Source organism: Artemia sp. Qi Xiang Cuo, chromosome 9 (assembly GCF_049724085.1).
Source record: "Artemia sp. Qi Xiang Cuo chromosome 9, ASM4972408v1, whole genome shotgun sequence".
NCBI lineage: Eukaryota > Metazoa > Arthropoda > Branchiopoda > Anostraca > Artemiidae > Artemia > Artemia sp. Qi Xiang Cuo.
Genome location: NC_142802.1, coordinates 43526408 through 43554282, shown reverse-complemented (window position 1 = coordinate 43554282; position 27875 = coordinate 43526408). Strand labels below are relative to the sequence as shown.

At 36.5% G+C, this 27875-nt stretch overlaps 1 protein-coding gene across 2 annotated transcripts; it reads left to right on the top strand.

Annotated features, from left to right (window-relative positions):
* LOC148948684 (homeobox protein engrailed) lies at positions 1-27875 on the top strand. Of its 2 annotated transcripts, none has more exons than XM_089094594.1 (3): positions 1-747; positions 25967-26309; positions 27676-27875. In XM_089094594.1, exons 1-3 carry the CDS (start codon positions 51-53, stop codon positions 27683-27685), a joined length of 1050 nt encoding a protein of 349 aa, XP_088950720.1. In that variant the 5' UTR covers positions 1-50; the 3' UTR covers positions 27686-27875. The 2 variants fall into 2 exon arrangements, with proteins under 2 accessions (XP_088950720.1, XP_088950719.1); XM_089094593.1 differs by having other exon boundaries at positions 1-753.

Below are 27875 nucleotides of genomic sequence, written 5' to 3'. Positions count from 1 at the left end.
ACAGTTAGTTTACATTTTAATATAATAGTTGTCTGAAACTTGGTTGTGTGATGGGCAGTGCTATTTTTGAACCCGGACCATTATCATTGCTTAACCTTGCCTGTTCGAACTTGACTGAAAGATACGATGGAACAAGTCCACTAAGTGCTAGTACACCAGGACCTTCCCCCGATAGTCCTGCGTCTGCAACAATGTCATCATCATCGCCATTATCATCCCCGACCGGGATTTCATATCAGTCATTGTTATCTGGTATACTACCAGCAGCTATGTTTCCGTATGGATATCCTCCAGTGGGCTATATGTACCCAACTGGGTTTCCCACTTTGGCGGCCATACAGTCAGGACATTTAGCCTTTCGGCAGCTAGTTCCGACACTTCCTTTTAATACAGTTAAATCTTCAGAGGGACAAGTGAAAGAGGTAGTTAGCACACAATCTCAAAAGAAACCTCTAGCGTTTTCTATAGACAGTATATTAAGGCCTGATTTTGGCAAGGAAACGAATGAAGTTAAGCGTCGCCATGCTAGTCCGCACAGAGAAGAACCAAAGAAAAAAACTCAGTACATTGAGCAAATGAAAAAGAAAGAAGAGGTCAAGGAAGAAGCACGGACGGAGAGCCGTTTGTCATCGAGTAGCAAAGATTCTGTCCCTGATAATGATAAAATTAATCCACCTCTCCCCCCCGAAGCCTCTAAATGGCCAGCCTGGGTCTTTTGTACTCGATATTCAGATAGGCCTTCGTCAGGTAGGAGTAAGTTAATTTTATTACTTATATAGGCCTAGAAACTCAAAATGAATATAAATCCTACCTCTCTAATAGGCACATACATATTTTATTTTATTTTTTTGGGGGGGGGGGGGGATTTGATTGAGGCGGGCGTAGGTTGTCGAAACAGTTAATATTAGGCACATTGTATGAAAATTATAAAGAATAGGGAAATAACAAACGAGGAAATTTTGGAGACAAATTTGAATAATTGAAAAGATGCAGTTACTTTAAGCAGCTGAGGTCCACAGGGACTAAGCAACCTCTTTAAGTAGTCATTGCATGGCTTTTCGATACGTGATATTTGCCACTGTCCGTTGCATAAGGAGCCACAAGTTAATTTTTAATTGGCCGTTCTTCCCCTCAAAGCTAAAAAAAAGTGTTCCTTTGCAACCCTTTGCCACTTATCAGATTGTATTGGGGCGTTAAATTGTGCCAACTAATATCTGCACGCTCCACGGATGAATACGGTTGTGAGTGTGTATCTCCACCATGATTAATTGATACGAAATTATTCTATATGTTAGGGGTTTGTCCCCCTTCAAATCCTTGGTATTTCTCCCCCCCTCCCCCGCGCTATTCATTCTTCATGTCCCAGTCCAGTTTTTTTATTTGCTTAAAAAATCAGCGTTTTCCATCACAAACCATCTTTGAAAGGAAAAAAGGAGAATGTTGTCCCTTCTCAGCCCTCACATTGTACGCTCAGTCCAAAAATATTCCTCCAGAAGCCAGAGGGTAAATTCCTTACACATATTTATCTCAAGGACCTATCGTGAAAAGTTTTGACAAAAATAGGAGCCTAAAGATGAACATTTCTCGGGTTTCAGGCCCCTCCCCCTCCAGAGAAGATCTATTAACCACTGTCACACTAGCTGGTCTACACTTAAACAATACCCTCTAACTCTTAAAGTTAGGCCATAATCCCTCTCTAAATCCTTCCTCCTCTGCGACTTTCGTAATCTATGTTTGCCATGGGGCTCAACTGGAATGGCTTAACTGTTGCCATTTTTTAAACTCCGAATTGCTAAAACTATGTGCAATAAATATTACCAGTAGGCTACAGACTAGGAAATGAATAATTGTGTAAATATATATTTCTGCGGTTCAAAACCAATTGAGGTGGATAAATGCATGCCTGCAAGGGTGCTGGGGGCCTGGAGCCTCGAAATCCTAAAGTGACGTGTATTTCTTGCCGCCTCTTATCAAAACTATAAAGTGATTTTTTTTCTGCTCCCCCCCCCCCCGCCCCTCTCTTAAAAAAATTTCTATGTACGTGCCTAGATGTATTGATACCATAAACTTGTAGTAAAGTGATTTTCTTTCATTTTTTTGTCTAATCTGTAAAACATTGAAATAAGTAAGTTTTGCCCCAGTTTCAGTTAATTTCGTTTTGGAAGCAGGCAATTTTTTTTTTCGGCATTGGGAAGTTTTGTATAGTAAAGTTTATCTCAAGGTGGGCTAATAATAGAAATTTTATTCTGACAAGCTCTAGCTCATTGCATTTATTTAAAAAAGAACGCAAGTATGAAAACAATGAGATCAGCTACACAGAGGCCCGAGACACACTTGGCGTTTTTTTTACCTAGCGTTTTGCTACCGTTACAACTCTAGCGCGGACACACCGGGCGGTAAACATTCTACCGTCGCAAAATCAGTCGATCATAATAGATCATATTAATCTAATAGATATATCAGTTAGATCATAAATAGATCATAGGGCTTTTCGTAGTTCCATTGAAAATAGTTGAAAAAACGACAAATTTATCCCCCTCCACATATTAAGAAATACATTGTGTGCCTCTTTATATTAGTGCAAATTTTTGCACCTAATGCATTGAGGGGGGGGGGGGCATTCAGACTTGAAGCTAGTCTGAAAAACAATAGGTAGAAATTATCTTAATGTAAATTATTCCAAATTTTTGCTAAAATGGCATTTAGTTTAAGGCACACAAATTGGTTTAATGCTTATTTTTTTATTTATGATAAATATGATATGATTTGTTTAGTATTAAAGGCAGGGGCTTATTTGGGCCGAACCCCCAGACACTAAGACTTCCTTGAATTTCTGGGAAATTTCTAATTAAATTATCCAGCATTTTGTTTTTTATTTTTTACAATTGCCCTCTCCATTCCCAGGAAAAGAAATTCATTTATGGCTTTCATTTATGGAATTTCTGGGAACTTTCTAATTAAATTATCCAGCATTTTGTTTTTTATTTTATTTTTTACAATTGCCCTCTCCATTCCCAGGAAAAGAAATTCATTTATGGCTTCTAATGTAGGCCTACCCTCTACAAACACACTCTCTCATCAGCAGTCTCATCAGCGGAAAAAAAAAAAATGCCGAATGTGTCCGCTTCCATTTAGTTCCCTAGGCCAACATCTCGCCATAGACGTTAAAATAAACGATCGTTTAATTTGCGGCCTATATACTTTTTGCAGTTAGTACAGCAATGTTGCTTTCTAAGATGTTAATGTACTGGTCCAAGACTAAACATGCTAAAAAAAGAAAATAGAATTGAATAAGAAAGAAAATATAAGACAAAAAAAATGGTACTGTTCTATTACCCGGGCTCTTTTGAATACGGCAATGCATATCAGACAGGAAATAGATTGAGACGCCTGATGAAAACAAGTTTACAGTGCCTTCTGGGATATAAACAAAGGCAAGAACTGTATTTAAATTGTTGTTTTTGGGGGGTTTAGGGGGGGGGGGAGGTACCAAGGTTAAGTTAGGTTAGGTTACGTATTTAATATATGGTATGATTTGGCCCCCCCCCCTAATGTGCAAATATATAGCCCAAATTTGTTTCTAAGCTGTTATATATTAATCCTATTTTATTTTATTTCATTAGCATTAACCAAACTAGCACTATATAAAAGAGGCCGGTTAATAGAACAGTACCAAAAAATCTTTGGCCGGCGCTTGGCCGACATTTCTGGTGCTTTAATGCAATCTGAAAATATGCTTCAACTTGATGAAGCCAAGTGAACAATAATGTGGTCTATTGTGGTTTTACTGAAATATTTTTGCATTTATTTACTGAAATATTTTGTATGTAGGGTACTTTGAAGAACAGCGCAATGCGTCGAAATCTGTTTAAAAACTCTAAGTGTTTTTTTGGGGTGAGAGGGGGGATATTTCATAGTCTGTTTACTTAAGCCGTAATTGCTCTTCTCCTGCTCTATAGGCGTACTTTATTTTTCTAGCTTCCGAGGAACGTTTGAACAGTTTTTCTTTTATTCTCTCTTCTTTTTTATTGGTCCAATTTCTACTTGATAAAAAAAAAATGAAAAAATCGTTAGTAGAAAATTGTACCAATTGTAAAAACTTTATAATCTAGCCACAGGACTGAAAACAGTACTTGTCTATTATATAAAACACACTCGAGAAGTGGAGTTTGGTGACAATAAAATATGATGAAAATAGACTACTTCATTAGCAAATTTGGGAAAGTCTTTTGTGAATTATTAAATTGGGAGCTAATTTCTATCCTTCTAGAAATGCAATTAATCAATCTTTGTGCAGTGGAATAGTCTTGATAAGCTCTATGATTCTCTATGATCATGATTTTGACTAAATCAGTATAACAGAATTGGCCAAACTAGTTGAGTGTCTGAATTTCTGATTCAGACAGTCAACTGTTTGAAGTTTATTTCAATTAAATTTTGGAATTTATCAATTATAAAAGTCGATTTCAATAAATGGGAAAAATGGGGAACAATTCGTCGAAATAATTCGATTAGGAACAGGGTGGATCCAGAGGGCAGCTGCCCCATGCCCTCCAAAACTTTTCCAGTGCCCTCGTTCCATTTTCTTTCCTTTTTTACTTTTTGTTTAAATAAACTTGTCAATTTGGTCAATTATTGTCACTCTTGTCACATAGCCCCCCCCCCCAAGATTTTGCTCTAGATCCGCCTTTGCTTAGGAATATGCAAACTTTAAGGCTTGGATATCGTTAGACTTGTTAGGCGTACATTATGTCGAAACACATTATGCTGATTTCATGCACTAAAAATTACTTTAAGTTCGACTAACAAACTGTGTAAGTAAGCCACATTTGTTGAGTGCTTTAGCTACAACAACTTGGATATTATCAATGATAAAATGAAAGACATATTAAGTCCGTAATACAAGTGATTTGTTTTCTTCATCAGACTGATAAATAAATTCCATTAATTCCTAATGTGAACTTATATTTCTTAAACTGATAGGGAACTTATCACTTTTTGTGGTTTGGTATTCTGATTGTTCAAGAAGGAAGGTAAAAAAGATACGTTTTATCTTCTTGACCATTCTCTTGATAAAAGTCCTGGCTGCTGATCTGCATAAAAAAATGAGAGCAGGCCACGCTGCTTATAGTTCCAGTTTTATAATAAGTTCGGGTTGAAAAACAGAAACAAAAAAGTCGACACATGTCCGAGATTATATAGCGGGATTTAGATACGAAAGTATATTGATTCAGAAATAAGAAACCTTTGATAATAAATTGAATTAGAAGTTAAAAAAAAATACGCTTCGTGCACTATGCTTCTTCTATGCTTAGACTACGGAAATTGTGCCATACATCCCTTCTCGCAGGCTTATATATTTGATACACACACAACTGCACCACTGCTACTTTCCATTTTGCATGGGTTTCTAAAGTTCCCATGTAACAGTTTTCTTTCCAATTTATTTAATAAAGGCCAAGTCTAGACAGCGCCGCAGTCGACTGTCATAAAGATACTTAAGCTAACTTATAGACCAAAAATGCAAGGATGTATTTTCTGTTGAAAGGAAAAGAATTATTGGAACCAAAATACTTAAATAATTAAAAAATTATTGTTTCGCGGTTTCAACTTCTCGTGCTTTTGACCTTCTTTCGTTTCGAATTTTTTTAAGCACCCGTATCCAGGACTAAATTATGTTGTTACCATTGAAAACGAGCCAGTACGTAACACCTCAAATAACCATACAGATAGACAATATAATCTAAGGGCTACAAAGTCCTGCTCGTAGTATTATCTTTTTTGGAGAAGGGAAGGACCTAAAACTTTGAAAAAAATGCCAGAAACAGGCGAAATATATGGATATTTACGAAATAATAAGAAACATTGCAACATATGTTGGAGGAAAGAAACCTTACCTCAGACCTTAGATCCTCCTGTGCCACCAGAGGCACCCATAACATCCACGAAGAGCCGCCAGTCGTTCCGCATGTGCGCCGCCGCCAAAACATCTTACCATTGGGATTGTATCGTCGTGTGAATGTTGAACAGGTCCTGTCTACGGTCCTATCTGCAACGCGAGGTGTTTTTTGATCGACCTCTCCTGCGGTTTCCCTGAGGTTGCCATACCAAGATCTGTCTTGGGATCCTGTCGTCCTTGATACGGATCACGTGCCCAAGGTATCGCCACCTTCGTTGCCGAATGATGTCCTTAGCCATGGGCTGGCCTGAGATAGGCCAGCCGGTACTTTTCAATTAGCCGGTACCCTTGCGAGAAGTCAAGTTTGGTTAATACTAATGAAATAAAACAAAATATGATGCAAATAAAATAGTTTAGAAACAAATTTGGGCTATATATTTGCAAATTAAGGGGTGGAGGGGGGGGTGGTAAAGCATAGTAGGCCTATATATTAAATACGTAGCCTAACCTAGGTACCTTTTTTCCCACTAAACCACACAATAAAATAGTTTAAATATTGTAAACACAATGACAAACCACGGTTTGCAACCCAATTCTCTATTGACAGATACCCGTTTGACTAGTTTCCTTTAGCATCTTCCCTATACAATATATCGCGTGGTTACCAGCTAGTTGAAAGGTACCGGCCAGCCCATGGCCTATCTCAGGGCTTGAATTACTCCTGCTCACCTTGCCTGAGAATATGAATTGAATCACCTCATCTAAGCCAGTGGCATCAATTTGGGCATGGGCAGGGAGCTCAAGGCTGATTTAAACAGAATCTGGAAGCCCGATTTTCTAGAAAATTATGGAAAACCGCGCCCATAATTTTAGTTTATTTTTTTTAGTCTTGAAAGAGGGAAAACGGTGTTTGGAGTGGCAATCTGGCGTTTGTTTTTGCACAAAATAGTAAATTAACATCATCAAAAGTGTCAAGTTCGTATGATTTCAATGTTATACAAGATGTGGTATTATGCGGCTTAAGTCCCTCATGGGCACATATTCTTAACTTTGTAAATTCCCTAAAATGAAAAAAACTGTGTAAAATTATGGAAATTAAGCTGTGAATTCAAAATCACTATAATTCGAAACAGAACTTTGGTGAGCTCATTTTAGAACAACAAAGAAATATGGGTCCCACGGTGATTCAAATTAACAATTCAGAGGTAAAAAGAGAGACTTTCAAATAGTTAATAGGAGCCCACCAAAGAACTCTAAATTGTGTTTTTCAGTCACAGTAGTTTTTGCATTTTTAAAAGCTAGTTTTTCACAAAAAGAATTCTCAATGAATTTCCGTTTTCTCCCAGAGAAATATCTTGTCGCTACTGTATTGTAAATTTTTTTATCTATGGGAAAATCCGAAATTCTTCTGTTTTGCAATCATTTCACAGTCATGGTATCCTAATTATTTCATTTGAAACAAAAATAGTCGTTTTAGCCAAATACTAGCGCACGCGTCATTAAGACCACCCACGCTTAAACCAATCCTGGTGGTCGACTTGTGGTTGTAAGCTCAGAACTATGCTTTTGTCTAAGTTGAAATATTTTAATCATTCCCTTTTTTTGGTGGTAACAGACTTATTTGGATGTTCTTTACCAGCTAAAAAGCTTTGATGATCGTTTTGACGTACTATAAATTCTGGTAGTGTCTTTGTATACATATTGAATCTAGTTAGTCAAAGCTAAAAATTCGACGGGGTTTTTAATTATGGTAATTCTTTTTGCCACCCTTATAGAAAGGGTTTTATGCTTCTTTTTAAAGCTAACAAGGGTTAAAAGTCGTTTTAGGTACACTTCACTCTTTTTGTTTTTGCTGCGATATAAATTTTGGGATTCTGTCAATTACCTTCGCGCTAGTAAAGGAGCTATTTTATGGTAGTTTTAGTTTTCAAAAAAAGAAAAAAGAATTAATTAGTTGACTGCTCTTGATACCTGAAACCCAAGGCCGTATCCAGGGGGATTGGGGGCTTTGAATCCCCCCTCCTCCGAAATGTTTCTCTGACTCGTAAAAACGTAACAAAAATGCATTTAAACAAGTTTTTGATGCGTTTTTAAAGTCGTTATTTGTAGTCCCCCCCCCCCCCGCCCATGACGCTGAAAATATCCTTTTGTATTCCCTAGGTCAGTGGTTCTCAAACTTATTTAGGCGCTGTGCCCCATTTTACCCACAAAACATTTTACGTACCACTTCTCAGCTACCGGTACTAAGTAAACTATAGCTAAAATACAAATAAAATTGCCAGTCCTAGAGTTAAAGGTTTTTTTTTATTTTTTGGGGGCCGGCTGCGTACCCCCTAAAAAATGTTGTGTACCCCCAAGGGGTGCGTGTACCACAGTTTGAGAACAACTGCCCTAGGCAATGACACATAATTTACTCGCACCCGCAACCAGCACTTCAATGCCCTCCATGGTAGGTTCGATCTCAAGTTAATCTCCTCTCCATATACTACTATTTGTTTTTATTAAATTCTTCAGCATGAGGATATATTATAGGTTCTTCCCCCAATCCTCTAAAAACATTGTCCCGTTGCTATCTACAAAATTTCCACCTCGAGTGCATCGATCAATTTCGTCTACCCATTTATATTCTAGTACAATAGTATAGTAAAGTATAGTACAAAGATTCTTAATAAGTTGGCCACATAGAATTTGACACCAGTGTTTTTAGATATTTGTCTTTTCAATGCCAAAAATTCTTCTTTTTTTCAGTTTATCTGACAGTACCTTCAGATTTGCACCTTTTTGTTTTATTTTTGTACATTCCTTTTTTTTTAAGGTAACAAAATCAAATAAGGGTAAATGGAATCAAGGAGAATCAAATCTGCTAAAATTTCCTCAAATCTAAACATGGATGTAGCAACAATAAAATAAACCAGTAAAATAAATATAATCTTGTGTAACTCTTTTCTTTCTCCATTGTATCTGCCCTTCAAATTAACTTTCATGGCCATGAAAGATAATTCCAGTCTCCATTCCCGTCCTCTAATTTCCCTGCTAATTTAGAAATTTCTACTTAAAATCTCTCCATATCTGTAGACGCCAGACGGAGAAGGTTTTTTACCCTCCATTCTTTTTCAATTTATGGATGTTGGTTTATCAGTGTCGTATATCTTCCCCCCGGAACGCGAATTATCGCCACAATGTCACATACCACAAACTTAATCTAGTGCTTCGGAGCAATGTAGCGACAAATTGAGGTGTCTCTCAAACCTTCTAGGAGCTTACTATGAAACAAAGAAGCTATGTTGGCTTTGAATTTTATCACTTTTCAAGCAAAGGCTGTAAACGAGATAACACTGATGGCTGGAAAAGGGAAATTATGGCTTTTATTACGCTCGATATTTCAGAAAATTATAGAAGAAAGAAAAGAAACTTTCACAGTTTTTGAATAACTGAACTGTGATGGATGAATTGCTTTTTTTTATAGAAAATGGAGCCTATTTACATGAAATGAGGGGAGAAAGACCAAGATGCCAAGTGGTAGGAGTGTCATATACCGTTTCTGTTTATTTTGGAGTCCAAGGGTCATGTTCTTTTTTAGAATGGGGATACAGAAATCCCATGTTTTTTTATACTAACTTTGAGAGATAGTTCACATCGATATTTCGAGTTAACACAACTGTATTGGCATTGTCTTCTTTTATTATGAAGTGAGAGGGGTAAATTTAGTATGCAGATTTTATTCAACGAATAACTGGCCAAACGAGAATTGACCAAGCTTTAAAATTTTTCTCTTTTTTAGAAAGCAAACTTAGATTTTTTGTTTAAGAGTGATGCATTCCTGGATTTTGAAAGGGGGTAGGGCTCCTTGAAACACCCCCTTAAAGCCAAAGCACTGTGCAGTGACATTTAAACAGCAGAACGCCCCCACAACTTTGCTTTTCACTTATCTTTAATCTGGTTTTGAGCGCTAACACCTCTCTTTCGTGTCTCAAAACTTATTACATTTTAATCTATTTCTAATATTGTAGATTGAATAGTTTACATACACTACAGGTAGATTAAAGGTTACAGTGCTTGATTGTCCCACATCGGTAGCCTACATCATGGGCTTTTATTCATCTTTGACTTTCTCAATTGCAAAGTGGTCAACTTTTGCTACCTGTTTATCATCGTGTCAGGGCTTATTGAGTGTCCATACCATAAAAAGGCTTAATGTCGGCTTAGTGACACGATTGTCACCTGCATAAATACTAGCTGTTATAAATATTCGCAAGTTTTGATTCAGCTTGTCAAAACGAAATTGAAATTGAACCGTGAGAAAACAAAGTAGGTTGAGGTACTTGCTGAATGAAAAGCATGGTTCGACCTCCCCCATAATGTCGTTCCTTGGGTTCATATGCCACTCTAGAAATTTTCTTGCTCTGTATGACGAGGGACTCTCCACTTTCTGCCATTTTGAGCAAGTCTCAGTTTACCATTTCGTCCTCCACCCGTACCGACTTCTACCACGACATGTGTGTTACACTGCACCACACATAGAGCAAGAAAACCAAAAGAAACGAGTGTTTTTTTTTTAAAGAGTTTTAACAATCAGTCGTTCGAAAATAATGTAGTTAAAAGCTCCATTTTCATACTATCTGAGTAAGTGAGGATATGAGATGCAATCATCGACGGTAATATTCAAATCCTGGTATCACCTCGAAATTGCACTGAATAGTTCTAGGCCCCTACCCTAAACACTCCTAAGATATGTCAGTATTAGTATTTACTGAATATTCGAATATTATAATGTGAATATTTTATTAAACTTTTAGTAAAGAAGGTAAGCAAGAGAAAGGAGAACAAAAAGGGGTAAAACTAAAAACTATATTTTAAATTTTTTAATAGATTTACGTATTAATAGAGCCAATAAAGAAATCCTAACTCACTGTTATCAGCATCGAAAGACATTTTGACCCTTATACAACGTTCCTTTTTCCTGATTCCGAAGACAACTTCAGCATTTATTTCTATCTCCAAGCTCGTTAAGTCAAGTCTTTATTTAAGGTTCATTAAAATCATATTTCACGGGGATGATACAGGTGTGAACGTTCCCTTTCCCCTGGCCTGAAGTTTGGATTTCAGATGGAGCCCGTTCCTCTAAGGCTTACTTACTTACTTACTTAAAGCTCTTGCTCGGCAGCGTCGCCAGCGTAGAGGGAACCAGTCGTCAGCGCCGTCAGTCTTCTCCAGAGTGGTCGGTTCAGGGAGAGGGTTGTCACTTCAGCCGGGTTGATGTTTCTGGAGGCGAGCCGATCACGGATGACGTCCGCCCATCTGGTGTGTGGTCTTCCCCTAGGACGCCTCCAGCCGTTTGCAGCTGGGTCGAAATCGAAGATGAGCCGGGCGGGTGTTTGAGCAGGCAGACGGAGCAGATGACCATACCAACGCAGTGAGCGAGACTCAAGCTGCTCGGACAGGGGTGGGAGTTTGAAGGACCTGAGGATTTCTGAATTTCGTACCCTGTCGGGCCATCGGGAGCGTTCGATTTTTCGGAGGTGTTTCGTCTGGATGGCATCTACCTTCAGCGTCTGTGTCTGAGTCAGCGACCAAGTCTCAGCAGAATAGAGCATAATGCTGGCAACCGAAGCAGAGTATATTCGTGCTTTGGTGAGACGGCTGATCTGGGGTTTATGGAAGACTGTTTTTAGAAAGCGACCGAAGACAGAGTTTGCTTTTGCCGCTCTTGCTGATATTTTGGCATCTAGGCTTCCGTTTGAGCAGACAATTGAACCAAGGTAGGTAAACTGCTTGACTACCTCTACAGTCTGGCCACAAATTTCCACAGATGACAGGGGGTTGGACGGCGTTTTCTCAACGGGCATTATCTTGGTCTTCGACCAATTTATTTTCAGACCAAATTTCTCAGCGGCAGAGGCCAGTGTTTCCAGTGTAGTTTTGAGGTCACTAATGTTTTCGCATATTAGCGCCACGTCGTCGGCAAAGTCGACGTCTGAAAGAACTCTTCCAGCAAAGCCTATGCCAAACGGCTGCAGCAAATCCTCTAAGGCCCTCCTGTGTATATGCCTGTTTCCAGTTAGTTTTTTCTAGTTCTGGTGTTCTTGTTTTTTTGTGCAGTAGAATGGGCAAAAGTATATTTAAAACGGGAATTTATGCTGATGAAATCGATTGTCATTGTTTTAAGGATTGTCGAAGATTCGAAAATACTGTTTAGGCTTAAGTTTTTCCAGCCCAAAATATAGATTTCGACAAATTTTCAGACCCAAGGAAACATTTCCAGTGTTATATAACCTCTTCATATTCTAATATGGTATACTATGGAATGCCGACAAGGATATGCCGAACCTAAGGACAAGGGCGGCGTTATATTTTGGTAAAAAAGGAGGTTGCCTTTCTGTCTCTAGCCTTGATTGAACTACTTCAGTGGTCAGGACAGGTTTATTGCGGTCACATAATCTGTCGTTTAGCGGATTTTACAAAACGACTATTGAGATTCCTCTTGGGTGTTGTAGGTAGGAAGCATGCCTATTGATGAATGATTAACTAATTGCTTCTTTTGTCTAACGGTCGATCCGAAGTAAGATCGAAAGTCCGATCGCGCTGGTAGTACCAATAGTGCCGTCTTCCACCAGTCGGATCCTATTGAAGAAAAAAGGTGTATTGGAGCCTAAAAGATACTATAGGAATGTTTCCAGAATAGAAAGTCTATTTCTTGCGACAAAAAAAAAACTGAAGTAGCAGCTTAAAGTGGAACAATGAAGCTCAAAAACTTTCTTCAAATAAGTGTAGCTTAATATCAAATTTCGATTTTCAAGGACAATAGGATTCAGGATATAGCCGTAAAAATAAAAACAAACATTATTTACCTAAGATAAAAGTATATAGGTTTCTAACTATTTCATGTTGAAAGGTATATCATTATTGTGTCCTGTACTTAAGTAATAGAATATGGATCATTGTCAATATAATGGAATTTACTCAAGAGTATCAGAACCAAGGCTGTGGTTAGGGGGGAGGGATAGGGGGTTTGACCCCCCCCCCCAAAAAAAAGTCCGGTTCGTAAAAACTTAACAAAAACGAATATAAACAAATTTTTGATGCGATTTTTAAAGGTTTTTTTTGTACCCCCCCCCCCCCCCCCCCGCTAAAAAAAATCATGGACAGAGCACTGATCAGAATACAGATAACCTGCCCTTGTAGAGATTGTTGATTACTATAACAATCAGAATCCTTACTATCTACACAAACTTGACCTTCGCAGTTCCTCTCAGTGTAGCGCCCGTAATGGGCCGGGCGACAATTTGCACACACCGCAAAAAACCTGTAAGAAGATTAATAATACAAAAAGTGCATCATTCCGGGAAAAAAAACTTTTTTGACCAATAAGCTGGCCTTTCCAACCTCCAACCCTCTTAAAACATTATTACATGCCTAGTAGCAATGTCTAGTAGCCATCCGTATATGTGTAGGCTTATTTATATAAACAGAACCGGGATGGTCACATCCCTGTATAGACTGGATAATCGTAGAAAATTAGGGATAGACTCGCTTTAACATCTTATGCCCTATTCTTTAGCTGGGCGGAATCAGGAAAAACATGTCGCTACTTCAAAGTCCCTTGAGCTACTGAGCTCCCCGCAGCCATAGGTGGCATCAGATCAAAATTTTAATATATCCATTTTAATTAAATCGGTACAAAATCCCAAAAAATACATCTGTGGACGACACAATCAGTGCAGCCGCAGAAAAAAGGGCCCTAAATTATGAAAATACTCCTTTTAAAATCTGAAGCTTCATGGATAAAGTGCATATTTCACAAACAGTGTAGGTTACTATTTTCACAAGAGCTGATAGGTAAAGGATTTTGCGTCTACTGATGACAAATCTGAGTAATTTTACAACATACTAGGCACAATTAAAATGCATCAAGCACATTCTTAAAAATGTGAGATATGTCACCAGCCGAGCCATTTTTTTTTGGGGGGGGGGATATGCAGGGGTGCAGTTGTCCCTTCCTTTAAGCTTATGCTAGTCCCCTCTAGACTTTAAAACAGATTTTGTTTCCGCCCGCCAAAAAAAAATTTGGTCTGTGTCACCTCCAGCCCGCCCCCCTGCTTTTACAAATCTAGACAGCTTATGCCCATTTCGGCTAATGATTATCCATGGATTATTTAGAAAGTCCTCCAAAATTTTCCAGATTAATTGAACTTATTAGCCAACACAAGTACTATTAATATAGCATGAGCCTCGACTGAGACTTGTGAGTCCGTCTGTAATAATGCTATTTGTATAGAAGGTACTATAAAATTGAATGACTAACGTGGTTAAAGAGACAAAAAGCTTATTCCGTGAAAGGTAAAGAGCAAAATTTATAATTTGAAAAGAGTAGGGAAAAGCTCTTATATAATGTCAAACCTAAGACAAACAGAAATTGGTGTGTATGAACCAACACCTCATAAACAAACATACATTACGGTAAATAATAAAGCCCAGCTTAAAACAAACAGAAACTTCCTGTTTTTTTTATGAAAAACAAATCTCATTTTTCCGTTTCTTCTTCTTATTGGTTAAATCAGGCTATGATTCACTTACTGAAATATTTTTTTTCAACTCAAGGGAATTAGAACAGATTCAACCGATTAAATTAAAACAACACAGTCAGCACACAATTCAAAGCCTTTGATTGTCTGACGTAGCCTGAATTATAATTTCCTACCGCATTCTGAAAAAATCAGGCCAAAAGAAAATAGTTCTTAAATAATCAAAATGTAATAGCCTAAAATTGGATAAGTATAAATACAATTTAATCCAGGGTATATGAGGTATATTCAAACTTAAATATGGACTCTTTTCAATAATTCCAAGATTAACAATCATCACTTTTGTGTAGTTTGCTGTCAAATAATAAATTTCAAAGAAGGGTAAAATATGAAACTAGCGGTGTTGTTGTCCAAATTTTATTATGGAATCAATGAGAAATTCAGTTTTCTAGTCACTCCCTGTGATCTTTGAGCGGCAAATTCAATGATAGTTTCCGCAGATTATGGAATCTAGAAGCGGCAAAATTCAAAGGTCCACGATGTGCTCATACATTAATAACAATACAAAAGTTGACATTCATATATCACCGTCTATTATAAAGTCAGTCTATAGTTATGATAAGTCTCTCTCAGGGGGTTCTTATTGGTATCACTTTCTTGTGACAGAGGAATGAAAATAGTCTCCCTCCGAACGAAGGATTTACTTGACCACACACGATAAGTACTAAACCAGTAAAGGCAATAAACATCAGTTTAGGACATCTGATGTCTCAATATTGCTTCGCCTGTGCTGTTCAAGGAATTTAGGAGGGCTGGCTGGTTAAAAGCATTCTCGATATAGTCATCTTTGTCTGTCTCTTATCTACTAAATTAAATCTCTTCATATCTTTCTTTTGTTTGAATGCATCTCTCCTTTGCGGTTATCAACTTAACTATTACACTTTTGGTAATAAGACATAAAATTAGTCAAGGCATAAGTTATTGAAGCTTTTAGTTTTTTTTTTTTTTATTAATTGTGGTCCTTTTTTGGAGTTGTTTGCAGCTATTAGGTGGACAAGAAATTCCAAATTTACTCGTGAGGGACATTGATCTTATACGGTAGTTAATATCTCTTGACATATTTTGGACAATTTGCAGAAGTGTAAAGAACTGAGTAAAAATATTTTTCATGCTAACACTAGCAATTATTTATTGTAAAAACATTATGCAATTAGCTTTTCAATAGTTTATTTCCTAATATTAAAGTCTCAGTTGGTATCATTTGTATTTGATTTTAAGCTAGGTGACCAACAAATAAGTAGTCGAGCAAGAGTTCTAAAGCAATTTAAACAATTCTGTTGAAGATTATAAGTTAGCAATCAAAAGTTAATGCTCATTGGTCAGTCTAGAAACCGTCGACGAATAATTCGTGGTTTCTTAGTTTTTTTTCCTAAATATTTATGAGTATATTCACAAGATTGTATGTGTCCCTTCTATTTTTAGGTGTTTAGTGTCAGGGCCATATGATAATTTTAATTTTTTTTTTCTTTTTTATATAATTCATAAATGTTAAGGCATCAAATAGAAAGTCATACCTTGCCCAGACAAGTTCACGGCTACTAACTAATTGAGACTAATCAAACTGACTGTGAAAGGATTCACATGCCGGGATGGAAGTTTTGGTCATGTCCCCTGAAATATTGCAAATTTTCACAATATGTTTCGTTTAAGTCTTAGGATTTTGCTATGATTTTTTTAATTTGCCACTGCCGAACAAAGCCCCTTGCATGAATAAACTTTACTAACAAAGCAAAACCGATCTTATTTTAAAATTATAGACAACCTCCTTAAAATACAGATATACCGGTAACGGGTTAGGCTATTGACTATGTACAGGCTATGTAGGCTCTTTCCTGTTAAGTACACTAGCGCTGATCTCCAATCTCCCTGGAAGGAGAAGGTGATCACATTTTAAAGAGGGGATATTGGCTTTTGGGGACAGGGCAGACTTTTGTGCTGTTAGACCCACCCAAACTGTCAGCATTGATGCATGGCTACTACTGTCTTACCCCTCTAAAAGTATAAACTAAACGGATTTGCACAGCTCTTACTCAATATAGGAATCTTCAAGGGATGCTGGATTGAATATATGGGGCTCAGTCCCTCTACACTCCCTATTCAGCAGTTCCAATGCTCATAATTTGTTTTTTTAATATTTCAATTTGAGTTCTTAGCTAATTATTATTTTATTTACTTATTTGTTAATGCAAATAGCGTTAAACACAATATTTGTCGCCTGTTATCAAAATTCATCTTCTTGTTCTTTTATAAGACGATTAGCCATATTTCAAATCAAGCACAATTTTTTAATTAGCTTTTTTCCTTAATTACTCTTTAACCAGGGCAAGATATTCCATCACCCAGCAAAAAGTAATTACAGTATTGGGAAAACATAACATAATTGAATGTTTCTTGTATGCAATTAGAGTTTTATAGAATGCATACATGTCTATTTGGGTGGGGTTACTAATGTTTCGAAGATATTTCAATAGTTCATGTTACAATCAGCCATGGCAGATAATGTTTTTTGGACGACCACCAGCGCATTTATCTGTTGAGGATCGCATCAGCTATCCTACCTCAAAATATTAACGTATATCAGGAAATTATTTAAATAGTTCAATATGTTTTTCTTATTATAATTAAACCAAAAAAGACTTGCTCGTCCAATAATTTTTTTTATTGGGTCTCAGTATTCGTCCTTGTGTCTTTGTTTTAAAAGTCTAAATCAACTTAATTCATTAATACATTGATAAAATTTGAGGGTAAACCTAAGATTCACCTATGAGGATCATTCTCGAGCGGAACTACAATCACGATAAATGTTTGGCTTGAAAGGAATATTCGTTGAACGGAAAAAGAAAATCTAAATTTCAAAAGCCGAGAATAATGAATGAAAGAACTGGAGTAAATGACTGTAAGGTAAATTTTGGAATTGGAATGCAGAGGCGGCCTTACCAGTGGGCGGGGCCTTGTGCAGCCCTCACTGCGTGGGGCCTGACGTCGTGGTCTTAATAAAACAAGAACAATAATAATGTAATGGGAAACCCCAGCCGTGCATTCCAGGGCTTTTTCTGTGTGACCCCTTGTGAAGTCACAAAAATCAAAATCACTCACTCCAATGGAATGAATGATCCATATTGCTCGTTAAACGCCACGCTTGTTCTAAAAAAAGCTGAAAATTAGAATAGGATAAACAAGCTTTTCAAAGCCTATGGAAACATTAACTTACCATATTCAAAAATAGTTTCTAGTAATACAGTGTCTTTGTTTAAGTCGTCACTTGTGTGGTCTGGATATTAGAAGGACCTTCTTAGAATCAATCGACCTTATTCCTGATTGGAAAGCCCACATAACACCTCGATTAGAAATTATTTCAACTTTTATACAAAGTAAAAAGGTATCTTAAGTAGGTAACATGGCTTAGTTAAAATGCTTATTGTTCGAACTTGGTATATAGAAGAACCGTACCCCCTTAACCCTCAGTCAAGGGTTTGCTACATAAGTAAATTATGGTGAAAGATAAGAAAAAAAAATCCATTATAAATAGCCTCAAAAGGAAAAAAATGTGCAAATGTTAACAAGTTTTATTTTTCATTCCATAAAATTTCTTAGTTGATCCTTTCCACTTCGTTGAAAGAGTCGCTACAATCAAACAGTTCGTGGTAACGAACTGTAAGTAAGGAGCGACCCGGCTCAATGGTAACCGAAACTCTAAAAAACAGAATTTTGATACCAATAGATACATCAAAAGAATCATATTTTAATGCTGATCTCAAATATATAAGTTTCATAAAGTTAAGTCTTACTAATCAAAAGTTACGCGCCTGAGAAAATTTGGCTGATTTTCGGAAAAAGGAGGAAATGCCCCTTAAAAGTTATAGAACCTTAATGAAAATTACACCATCATATTCAGCGTATAAGATAACCCTACTGTAGAAGTTTCAAGCACCTATCTACAAAAATGTGGAATTTCGCATATTTTGCCAGAAGATAGATCACGGATGCGTGGTCATTTGTTTTTTGTTTTTCTCCAGGGGTGATCGTATCGACCCAGTGGTCCTATAATATCTTGGGAGGGCTCATTGGAACGGAAATTAAAAGTTCTAGTGCACTTTTTAATTTACCAAAAAAATGGAGGGTACCTAGGCCCCCTCCTACGCTCATTTTTTTCCCAAAGTCACCCGATCAAAATTTTGAGATAGCCATTTTGTTCAGCATGGTCGAAAATAGGATAACTATGTCTTTAAGGATGACTTAATCCTCTGAAGTCCCCGGGGGGAGGGCTGAAAGTTAACATATAGTATTGGTTATTGGGAAGTATAGAGACGTTTTCAGGGGGGATTTTTTCTGATAGGTGGAGGGGGGGAGGTCGGACGTTATATGGGAGGATCTTTCCATGAAGGAAGTTTTCATGGGGAAGGGACATTTCTATGAAGGGGGTACCGGATTTCCCATCAGTATTAAAGAAAAAGATCAGAAATTAAATAAAAAAAAAAGTTTTTCAACTGAAAGTAAGGAGCAACATCAAAACTTAAAACGAACAGAAAATATTACGTATATGATTGGGTTCACCCCCTAGTCAATACCTCGCTCTTTAAGCCACGGATTTTTAGTACTTTCATAAGAGCTATTTATTCTAATTAACGGTCTTTGTGATTAAGGGGTCATTTTTAAAGAATTGGAACAAAATTCGAACTTTAGCTTAAAGAGCAAGGTATTGACTAGGGGGAGAACCCCCTAATATACGTATTAAAAATCTATGAATATAGAAGTTCGCTACGTAAGTTAATTTGTAATTTACGTATATTTATTACTAATAAAAACGTTCGTAAATAAATTAAATAACTTTCGAGAAAGCCATTTAACCAAATAAAAGTAAAATTAATATACAAATTTTGTTTTAATTATTCATGTACGGTGAGCCAATATATAAACCTGCATTAATTCAAAAACGTTCAAAAATTAAATAAAAAAAACAAGTTTTTTAAACTGAAAGTAAGGAGCGACATTAAAACTTAAAATGGACAGACATTATTCTGTATATGGAAGGGGCTGTCCCCTCTTCAACGCCTCGCTCTTTACGCTAAAGTTTGAATTTCTCACAACTCTATTTTTTTTTAACAATAAAAAACTTTAGCGTAAAGAGCGAGGCGTTGAGGAAAGGGACAGCCCCTTCCATATACGGATTAATTTCTGTTCGTTTTAAGTTTTAATGTCGCTCCTTACTTTCAGTTCAAAAAACTTGTTTTTTTTAATTAATCTCGTAAAGAACGAAAATACCAGGATCAAAAAAGGACTAAAATGAAAAGAATATTTTTACGAAGTGACCTACAAAGAGAGAGGGAATAGCAGGAAATTACAAGTTAGACTAGGACACACTGAAGGAGCTTCAGTGCCATACCCTTCTTTCAAGATTTTGCCTCCAATGGCAATAGGGTAAAATGATCTGAGCCCCAGAATAGCACCACTAATAATATTTAAGCTTTAATGCTTTTTAAATTTTAGTCCGTATGGACAGCATTTTAGCTTTGTTTGGCCCTCTATACCTGTACCCACTCTACCCTATAAATAGACGCAGGAACTAATGAAATGCGTCAAATTTTGTGCATCTATTAACAGTCTATGATTCTAGTGTGGGCTCACGAGCAGGGGGGCATAAGCCTTTCCGAGTTTTCAAGAAAGAATATGGAAATCTTAGTAAGGGTTCTTCGAACAAGAAGGGGGCAATTCTTTTACATGCCCTGTTCCGACTTCTAGGTTACAGATCTTTGCTTATTATAAAACTATCCAAAAAGTCCCCTTCACAGGATTTTATTTATATCTTCCTTGACGCCCGGGCCATTGCCCCTCAAAAACATGACTTCACTTCAACCAGGACTTCGGCCCTCAAGTGCTTGTTTTTATGAGGTTATTTGCCCTTCCCTATAGGCTGATGCTCGGTCCTTCGGTCCTCGTACGCTTGTCATTTTATTTCAGCATCACCTTACGCTTTTAACGTTGATGTCCGTGGCCTTTTTTTGTTAATATATTTTCTTTAGAAGATTTGATTTTTCTTTGAATCAGTTGTATAGTCCCCGAAACAGAAAGGACGAAACAATTGTTATTTTTGTTGATAACATCGAAAGGCATTAAAATTTTCATAGTTTTTACAGTGCATTAATAGAATGTTTTTGATCTAAATATAATAATTTAATAAGTTCATTTAAAGGTCAGTGAAGGAGCGAAACTCCGCTCCTTAAAGCTGGCTGGGTACATGACTATGGGATTTTGCCACCCTCTTAGTTCAGTTCCCGGCCTCAGAGGTGAAGCTAGGGTTTGAGTTTGGGGTTATATACAATATGCCGACAAAATCCACCAGGCCCAACCCCCCCCTCGTTTGGATGTGCCGCGGCTCGGCCCATATCACTCAAAATTATTTAACAAGTTTAAGCTGTATTCACTCGTTAATTACTTTTGTAATAACTACAAACAAATCTGATGTTTGTAAGCGCGTCTTAAAATTTTACCAAAACCTTCAATATTATGAGACAAATAATATCTTCAGGTACCCTGCGTATGATGGCACTTGATTGTCAAAGAGATATGATTCATTGCAGTGCATTTTCTACGTGTTACTTTATATAATTGGCAAGTGTCTGTGAAACTTGCCTATCATGTGAAGTTACAAACAACGGATAGCAGAAGCTAATATTTCTCGGCAACGCTCTTATATTTGGTCGGAATGATTCAGAGTAGCACTTTTTTCACGACTAGGGGATTGAGTTGAAACCTACAAAAAAAAGATATCTTTTTTTTGGGGGGGGGGGGGTAGAGAACTTGTAATTTGTGTTTTGGGAAATGTGCAAAATATTTATTTTCCGCCCTCACATAAGAGTATACGCAACGTCTTTTTTATGGCTATCGTCCGAATGGCCTTTTTGCTAGTTCCTCATAGGCCTAAATACGGTAAAATAAGAAAGTATTGTGATATTTATAATGTGTAAGAAAGGAGCTCTATAAACTTGCAATTTGTATCTAGTTGCCCGCTATGGCATCGTCAATAAAAGACGAATAAAAAGAGGCATGGTACATTAGTTGTCATCCTAGCTATAGTTGACATGGTGATTTAAAGTGAAAAATCAGTCGCTTAGACTGTCGCTGGACTGGAAACTTTCTAAATTTATAGCGTAATAAAGTCATTTTGGCTTGTCCGAGTACTGGTTTTAATATCCATAACTGAGACCTCACACAGTGTATACGGTCTAAGACAGAGAGAAAGAGAGAAAAAATAATGCTTAACTAAATCATAAGCAGAACGATTACTAAAACATGTGGTTGGGTTATAATTTTTCCTACTACTTTTAACCGTTAAGAAGTAAATTGCAACATTTTGTCTTCCCAGAAAAGCTATTCAGGATAAACATTCTATGATGTTTTGCTTATGTAACAGGTGTATTGAAACTTATTTCTTAGGATTTATTTTTTCTGTGAAAAGTGTCGGTTATTTATTCTTACAAATTCAATCAGCGATCTGTCCAAAGGGGGGAGTGGAGGCTTCAGGGTCTGAAATTAGGGGCCCGAAAATATCCAACGTTTTATATAGGTTACATACGTTATGAACTTACTGTCTATTTATTTTTCCCAAATTCCTTCCCTTTTCTCCTACCTAGAAAGATTATTTTATTCTCTTAAAAATGCCTAATGTGTTATAATTTTTCTTGAAAAAAATTATTTATATTAAAGATCCATCACGCTTCTTTTCGCAGAGGAATAGAGCTTTTACGATTTTTCTATGTAAGGGAGACAAAGATATGGAAATATTTGTTTTTCTTTATCGAATAAAAACTGTCGTTTTTGAATACATGTTTTTTTCTTATAAAAGAGGCATATACGACCTCCCCTGTAGATCCTCAGTTTGGGCTGTTGTTTATTTCGTGATTTTTTTTTTATGTAAAGATGATGCCGTCTGTAAGGACAGGCCAAGCCTATGTTATCAATTCGTGGAAAATAATATTTACCGAAAGACGAAACCCTTCATTGTTGTCTTTTTTTTCAATGATCACCTTTTGATAGGCTAGTTATTTTTTTCCTGCTGGAACTAGATATTACGGGTAGGCAGTGTAAACCTTCACCACTCCTTTCTGGTGATGTCTGCAAACTTTCAAGAGCTAAGGGCTCACTTGAGAGGAGTTAGAAGAAGAGTGTCTTTACTATAAACTATTCATTTATTCTACAAAGTCTATATATATGGTTTGAAAACAAACACAAGAGAAGAATGAGAGAAACTAACTTAAACACTTCGGAAATCCGTATATAAAATGATTTCCAAGGTTCTTAGAAACAGGTTCTACTATATTAAAATTGTCTGAGTTTCACTTTCTGGTATTATAAATCTAGTTTTTATTATTCCCACTTCTAAAGGACAAAGCATCATAAATTCTATAAACTCGTGTCCTACAGGATTCTAGAGCCCAATATACATTACAAGATAAAACTGATCCACATTGCATTAAAATTAGGTGGCATGTTTCCTGTTCTAAGACTTGCATTCAAAGTTTACAGTAGGCACGCTGAAAAAAAAAGTATTGCATATTTTCATTATCTGACAGGGAAAAGGCTCGAAATGTTTTCTTGTGGCTTGAGTCTTTGAATACAAAAAACATGTGTAAAGATAACTAGTAAGGCCTTGGTCATATTGGCATCTAGAACCTTTTATTTAACGATTAGAATCATTTCTCTCGTAAACCACATTCAGGTGAAATAGTCTATGGATTGACATCTTTAAAGGTTAATCTAATACCTTAGCCCGAAAATTTCAAGAACTCTTAAAAGTCATAGTTTTGGCTTCTGCACCGCTCCTTTTATTTTACATCTGCTTAAATCATCTGATTTAATTCAAGCCAAAATACGTCTGAGCCGCTCAGCCTTCTGAAGATCTTCTTCTCTTTTGTTGAAACCTTAAGTATACCACTATGTGAGGTCCCAAAATTCATGAATGACGAGAAACATATCAAAAACTTTTTTGCAACTGGATTGCTGGAGATTTTGTATGGTATTATGGTTACATCAACTTTTGTTATCAGCATAAACTCGAATAAGTTCTGAAAGATAAAATGACATATGCTGGTTGTAAACCGGTAGTAAATTATGTTATTTCTCTGACCACCCGTTGTCTTTTATGAATATTAGACTGGAATACATAGAGAAAAAACATTTGCTTAACGTTCATAATACCACTAAATCACCAAAATTTAGTTATTATTTTTCTGTTTTACGGGCGATTGTTACTGGAAAAAAAGTAGAAGTCCAAATTTAAATTAGGATATTTATGTTGTTGTCGTTGAGATTCAGAATACACACCACCCTATTTCGAGGTAATTCAGCAGTCACAATACATTACTTTTGATGTGATCAATGTTACCCGTGACGGGATGTCTTAGGTTTTTTGCAAGTTATTGCATCTGTGTGGTCTTGGTGACGAGTCAATTGGTATTCTTACGTCATCAAACAAAGAACTGAAAAATACAGGATGTATCTTTTTGCTAACTTTGACTGATGGGTAGTTTTTGTGGCTGGAGTTGCGGCGTCCTGATGGCTTTGTGTCACAATTTTCTATTTGTCTGTTATTCATCTGACTCTTCTCCCATTTTATTCACCTCTAAATGGATGACTCTGATAAATGTTCTGCCTTTGAAAAATTTAACCGATTAATTGTCCGTTTATATATTAATCCTAATGCAACACGCATGCGTTTTTCTCAGTTTTTCTTTTGTCTAGTATGAGGTAATAACGTGGTAATAATCTAAGATTTGCTTAGTCGTGTTGGCGGTAAATTGATCTGACGCCATATATCAACAACTCTTTTCAGCTTTTTCCTTCCTTTTGGCTAAAAAAAAAAAAAAAAAAAAAATTGGACACCAGAAAACGCTTCATGAATCACAAAATCATTTTTTAAACGATGAAGTTTATTTCATTAACTCAATGAAAATACTAATGGACAAAACAAACAAAAAAACTTAAAAAACATATTAGGACTTGGCGAAGATGATTTTCCATTTTTTGTTGTTGAATTTGTAAGCACGTTACTTGCTAATTACAAAAAATGGTCATTATTAACATAAGAAATACGTGTCTACTTTCAAGGTATTCGCTCAAAAAAAGTAATGTACTAATATGTTTAAGGTTACATAGATAGAATATTTTAAAGTTTAAAGACGGTAGTACAATCCCTGTAAAATCTCCAGATACAAGCGATTTTATTGTTTCTTCCAGGCCCAGACACAGAAAGGGTCTTCCGGCTCACAATCTCCAGAACTATTTTTGTAATTTTTCCGATAATTTTTATTCTCACATAATTTGCTATTTTGGAATCAGCCCCCCCCCCCCCTCGAAACACAACCCTGCATGCGTGCTTGTTTTAAAGCTAAGTTAAGGTGATCCCCTCTCCTCTTATTAAATTTACAAATAGGTACGTGTCAATTACAATATGTGGCAGCGCGGTGGATTGATCTCTGTTTGGCAAGAAGGGGACCCTGGGCTTGATCCCAGCTGCTGCAAGGCGGGGCGACAGGCTTACTACCTGTCCCTCTAAAAAAGACTTGGCAACTGACACGCCGACAATTGTCGTCGGCGTATATGCATTCAAAGGCTCTGGAAAATCTTTATCATTTTATCTTACGTGTTAAGAGTAGGCCTACCTATTCTAAAGACCGTAAGTTAAAATATTCAAGATTTCGCCAAAGCTCACTTCTATTACAAAAATTGTATATTTTGAGCTTTAATAAGGCCTCACTTTTATAATGAAATGCTTTGTTTCGCTTTTGGTACTGAGGTTTTAACTCTCAGTCATAAATGCCAAAATCACCAAAGGTAATATAGTCTTTAATACCATTCGCCTTTATAAGAAAAAGTATTCCAATTGCTTTATCTTTCACAAGTATCCTTCATCCCATAGGAGAGGGCCCTGATGAGAACTTTTGCGATTTTCTCAGTCTTTGCGCTTCACATCAGAGCAGAAAGAAGTTATACATTTAAAAGATTTTTTTTTCCTATTTACACCCCCGATATGCTTTTGGCCCCTCTCAAAACCAAATCCTAGCTATGCCCCTGGTGATGGCTAAGAGACATTACTTGCGTCTCGTACCTAAAAGATCTTAGTTTTCTGGTATCTTCAGAATTTGTTTTTCTCATCGAAGAAGTAGGATTTAATTAGTTTGGTGATCCAAAGATGGATCAAAATGTTCTAGAAGCTCTCTTTAATTACACTGGTTTTACAACTAATCCATAAAGGAATTGCTAAAGTACTAGGAGCACATATAGGACAATGCTTGATGTCTATATCAAGAGCTCATGAAATTGCAAATTCAACATTGCTAGATTTTCAGTGATAGAATGTTATAAAATCCGACTTAAAGGAAGTGAAAAGAGAGTTTGTATGTTTAAACACAGATTTGTAACTGCACAAGGCTGTCTATTGGTGCAGTAACATATTTTTTTTCTAAAATACTATGGTTTCTATTTATAGGTCCTCGATGTCGCCGAATGAAAAAAGATAAAGCCATACCACCTGACGAAAAAAGGCCAAGAACTGCATTTACTGCGGAGCAACTGAGTCGCCTCAAACAGGAATTTAATGAAAATCGATACCTAACCGAACGTCGACGACAGGATTTAGCGCGGGAATTAGGTCTTCATGAAAATCAGATTAAAATCTGGTTTCAAAACAAAAGAGCTAAATTGAAAAAATCTTCCGGGCAAAAAAATCCCCTCGCACTCCAACTAATGGCGCAAGGGCTTTACAACCATTCAACAATACCTACAGAAGATGATGAAGATGATGAAATTAGCTCTTCGTCACCACAAACTAGGTAGGTTGCTATCCTCTGACCTCAGTCAGTATTCTATATTTTTTACGCTAATAATACGAAATGGTTGTAAAAAAAAAAAACGTAAAAACTGGCCATCAGGTTTGAATCCTAGTGATGGTGTATTTTCACAATAAGAATCAATCCCTGTTATGATACTCATGGGCTTTATTGTGCATGCATATTCTAATGAGATTTCCGCTAAAAATATAATCGTTATACAAGATTTTCTTCTTTTTTTTTACTATGTATCTACTTATTGGCACTTGGTGAAGTTCAGTGATGTGGCCTCGTGAAGGCATTGGGTGCCTCTTAATGGAGGCAATCCCAGGACTTTAAATGGTGAATTCTATAAGTGTCTATGCTTATTTTTTCGAATTTCCAGGATTTTACGGGAACTCTACGTTATACTGCATATGCTGGAATCAATTAAGGTTGCCAATTGTAGAAAGATGGATCTGACACAGTTGCTTTAATTCACGGTAATTGAGGGAGGTGGCAAAATTAATTTTTCAAATCTAGGGAGAATGACAATTTCGTTGCTTTTTCGATTGTTTCAGTAAAAATACCAAAAGACGGCATTTTTGAAAATCTTGGGGACGCCAAAATCTTAGGGGGCAATTGCACTCCCCTCCCACACTCGGTTGATGCAACTGGTTTGGTGGGTAAAAATTCTATTAGTCACAAAAAAACTTTCAATTTTTTTTTTAATTATGTTATAAGACGCGTTGACGGTTCCGTATTCCAGTGCCAATATAAGAGATTGCCTTGGATTTAAACATTTCTCCGTCAAAGGTGGAAAATTCTCTATGAATGTTGTCTTTTTGGTTGCATAATATCTATGAAAAATCTTTTTCATGTTTGAACCACCTCCTTTCCTGCCACAAAATAATTCAGACTCTTACCAAATCCTGACTCTAAAAACATCAATACAATTGTTCTATCTTACCGCATCAAGAACAAAAAAAAAACGACCAATGAAGTGCTGGAAATGTTTACCTAAGGTTTCTAGCAATATACATTTGCAATTTATGCATAGGTTAACCCAAAAGGATTTAAGAAGTTTTGTCCGAAGAGAGTGTCAGAATCATTTCATCTGTTGTTTTACAGAATTTAACAAATGAAAATATAGTGGATTACAGTGAAAAAGCCACTAAAATATGGTGAATAATTTAAAATATTGTGAATTTGGTACTGTTATTTGGGCCAAATATAAAAATACCAATACATTTAAACTTTGCTCAAAAGGGCCTAGGTTTCATCTGACCAAACTAGCGAGGGAAGAGGGTCCTTATGTGCGTTTATCTATGTGTGTGTACACCTTCATTTTAGTACAATTAAACTAAGTTTTCTTTAATTTTTTTTTCAGGATTGAATGAGAGCTTCATTCGTATTCTTCCGCATCATCTTTGCTTTGGAGTGATTACACTGTTTGTGCCAAATTTTGATATGTACATAATCCTGTATATAATTTGATGCTTTACATGACTGTTGCGATTTTATCTCCGAGACGAAGTTATTTAAATGTATTTCTATGTTGTTTTGTCAATACATGTCTATTGATATCGA

Bases quoted from the DNA above. Each gene is read 5' to 3' on its own strand.
- LOC148948684 (XM_089094593.1), top strand. From the start codon at position 51: ATGGGCAGTGCTATTTTTGAACCCGGACCATTATCATTGCTTAACCTT. The intron at 754-25,966 runs GTAAGTTAATTT...TTCTATTTATAG, and splicing joins TAGGCCTTCGTCAGGTAGGA to GTCCTCGATGTCGCCGAATG.